At 41.4% G+C, this 3,383-nt stretch overlaps 1 protein-coding gene across 1 annotated transcript in view; it reads right to left on the reverse strand.

Moving 5' to 3' along the window:
- Positions 1–508: 508 nt before the first annotated feature.
- fam114a1 (family with sequence similarity 114 member A1) overlaps positions 509–3,383 on the reverse strand; it is a 7,538-nt gene continuing 4,663 nt past the window's right edge. The window contains exons 7-14 of the mRNA XM_030788015.1: positions 3,172–3,298; positions 2,573–2,658; positions 2,404–2,487; positions 2,242–2,319; positions 1,896–2,035; positions 1,588–1,660; positions 996–1,049; positions 509–674 (exon numbers count right to left, since the gene is read on the reverse strand). Of these exons, the coding sequence (XP_030643875.1) occupies positions 549–674; positions 996–1,049; positions 1,588–1,660; positions 1,896–2,035; positions 2,242–2,319; positions 2,404–2,487; positions 2,573–2,658; positions 3,172–3,298 (768 nt within the window). The 3' untranslated portion in view covers positions 509–548. The remainder of the gene's footprint in view (positions 675–995; positions 1,050–1,587; positions 1,661–1,895; positions 2,036–2,241; positions 2,320–2,403; positions 2,488–2,572; positions 2,659–3,171; positions 3,299–3,383) is intronic.

Consider the following 3,383-nt stretch of genomic DNA (forward strand, 5'->3'; position numbering starts at 1 on the left):
TTTAGTGAGTCCCTTTGGAGAGGGAGGCCGTGGTGTTGAGTTATTAATTGAATTTCGATAATATTTCTTATCTATTTTGTCGTTAAACAGAATGTAGTGCACGGTGCAATTGTCACAACTTATGTCCGTGTGAAAGTTTCTTGGCACAGTAACGAAAAAATGAAAACAAACACAAGAACAACATCAACAACAGAAAATACAGAAAGGCGTAATCCATTAAAAGTTCCTACTCATGATTTAGCAAATAATACATTATAGATTAGCTTCCTACATAAGTTAGGAGTGTCTACCTATATTACTTCCTGAACAGTCATATATTTGATAAGCAAAAATAATTCACTGTACACAGAGGCTTACAAAGGCTAGAATCTGTTAATTGCACTTTTTTTTTTTTTTGCAGAAAGCTCTCAGATTTGAATGTACGCACTTGCAAAAGCACGCAGACACACACGCACGCACGCACGCACGCACACACACACACACACACACACACACACACACGCTAAGACACACACACACGCAAAGACACACACATACACATACACACACTAGTCTGTAGGGGCTGGTTCTGGTTTGGGTTCACCTGTGGTTCTATTAGTCTGGATGTGTGAGATCTGTAGAACTGGCAGCAGAAGCTGGAATGCGTTTTGAATGTAGCTGGTACTGTTAGAACCCTGTAGACAAAAAAGAAAAAGAAAGAAAAAAAAAGAACTGAAATTCTATTGGTCCAAGGTCACGTGCACTTATCGCCATGGAGACGCCGACTATCGGATCCTGACCATCACTCTCAGTATTATTGTAAATATCGTCAAATTAAAAATAACCGAATTCATCGAATAGAATAGTAACGTTATCATCATTATCATAAGAATCATCAATACTGTAATCGTGTATTTATCACAAAAAATCATGATCCTCATCATTTTTAAAATTAATTAATTAAAGATCTGTCAACCTTCATCATCATCATCATTTTTTTCTCTCGTCAGTCTTACCTCTAGTATGACACTGTCCACTAAGGGATTAAGCAGCTCAGCCTTACTTTGACTCTACAGAGAGAGAGAGAGAGATAGAAGAAGACAGAAAGAACAGAAAGAAGGGGATAGATAAAGAGAGAGAGAGAGAGGGAGAGAAAGAGAGAGGGAGAGAGAGAGAGAGATAGAAGAAGACAGAAAGAACAGAAAGAAGGGGATAGATACAGAGAGAGGAAGAGAGAGAGAGAGAAAGAGAGAGAGAGAGAGAGAGAGAGAGAGAGAGAAGAAGAAGACAGAAAGAACAGAGAGAAGGAGATAGATAGAGAGGGAGAGAGATAGAGAATGGGAGGAAGAGAGAGACATAAAAACAAATCATCAAACACGAAAGAATAACTCTCACACCTTCAAATGTGGAAGTCCTGCGGTTTTGCTACATACCAGAAAGTCTACGTCTGTGTCTTTCTGATTGGCTGAGGAGTGCATAGACCCCGCCCTAAAAATCAAGCCCTGCCCTGACTAGGATGTGAAGAATGAGACGACGGACTCTGAGGATTGACATGGGAACCTTTCTATCAAACACATCCCATTCAGTCCCATTCAGTTAGATACTTACCCCCACGGTCAGCAGTGTGTCACTGAACTCCCGCGCCAGGCAGATCACCTCCTTACACATCGCGCTCGTTAACCTGCCCGAGGGATCACACACAGGTCAGAGGTCAAATGTTGCTGTTGTAGCTACTCTGTGTTCCTAGTCTGAGATGACAGGGTAAGTGGGAGCGGTTCTCATAGAAACCTGCACACACACACACACACACACACACACACAACACACACACACACACACACAACAAACACACAACACACACACGGACACACACGGACACACACACACACACACACACACAGACAGCAGCTGTGTACCTGACTAGTATCTTGGCCTGCTCAGAGGCGGGTTTTTCCAGGTCCTGTCCGTGGAGAATAAGTTCGGCCACTTTGTGAAGCTGCTCTATACTTCGCGCTGTCACTTCAGCAAGACTACCCACTGAGGACAGATACACACTCTGCACACACACAGAGAAAGAGAGGGAGAGAGAGAGAATAATTTATGAATATGGCTTATATACACATGATAACCGTTTGTTTATTTTTGGAAATTGTTTAATGAAAAAAACCACTATTTATTCAATTATTTAATATTATTTATCAAACTTGTGATACTTGGAAAAAATCTCAGCGGATAAAAACCATTAAAACATTAAAGTCTCACCTCCACAGTCTTCTTGATGTCTTCCTTCATTTTATCCTCCTGCACCTTCTCACTCTCTCCTTTCTCACTCTCTCCTTTCTCACTCTCTCCTTTCTCTTTTGCCTCCTCCTCTTTCCCTTCTTCTTTTGGAAAAGCAGGAGGAGTAGAGTCGTCTCCCTCCACCTCCTCCTTGTTCTCCTCTCTGGTGACCTCCGTAGCAACAGGGCTCTCCACCTTCTTCACCCAATCATGGGCCCTCATACGAGCCTGTAAGATGAACAGTGTCACACACACACTCTCTCTCTCTGTATGTGTGTGTGTGTGTGTGTGTGTGTGTGTGGAGAGTGTGTACCTTATTGAGTTTATCTGGAGTGGCAGCAACATGCAGCTCAAACAACAGCTCCGTTAGGACACTGACGAACTCTTCACCATCAGTAGCTGAAACACACACACACACATGCACACACACACACACACACACGTGAACACAGAGATTAGCATAGAGTTATAGGGATCTAATCGCCATTGTTAATGTAGGAGAGACACCTTGACAGTGATGTTTGCACATGATTCATTTCAGTTTTACAGCCCATGCAACAAATAATTGTAAATGGATTATACCAGTCAGATTTTTCACTATAAAAATTAATCCCTGGGTAGACGATTCCGTTTTAAATCTGAGATTATCAGGTTTAAAATGTGGATTATCCTAGAGATGTGAGAAGTGGTTTTTGTTGTTCCACTTCAAATAATACTTTGAATAAAATTTAAAAAAAATTAAGGCTCACCATGAATCCGGTTTTGATTTCTTAAATCTGCATTGTAATCTGGATTAAAATCATTTGGAATGGCCTTTGCGTTTTGTTTTGTTTTGTTTTTTTTCTTTTTTTTTATGGGCTTTAAGAGACTCACAGAGGGGTGTGGAACACTGAATTTGGGAATAAAGATCACCATTTTCCCCAGTACCCGTCTCATCTTCCTCATCCTCGCGAGTGACGAAGATCTCCTTAATAGCAATGAGGTCTTTCTTCAGGGCCTCTAGCTCCTCTTCCTCAAGAGATGAAAGAACAGTCTGAACCTGAGGAACAGAGGAGGCAGGAAGAGAGAGAAAAGAAAGGAACAGGAAAAACGAGGGGAAAGGGAAAAAAAATAACAGAACAAAA

The sequence above is a fragment of the Chanos chanos genome, chromosome 11 (genome assembly GCF_902362185.1).
Source record: "Chanos chanos chromosome 11, fChaCha1.1, whole genome shotgun sequence".
Lineage (NCBI taxonomy): Eukaryota > Metazoa > Chordata > Actinopteri > Gonorynchiformes > Chanidae > Chanos > Chanos chanos.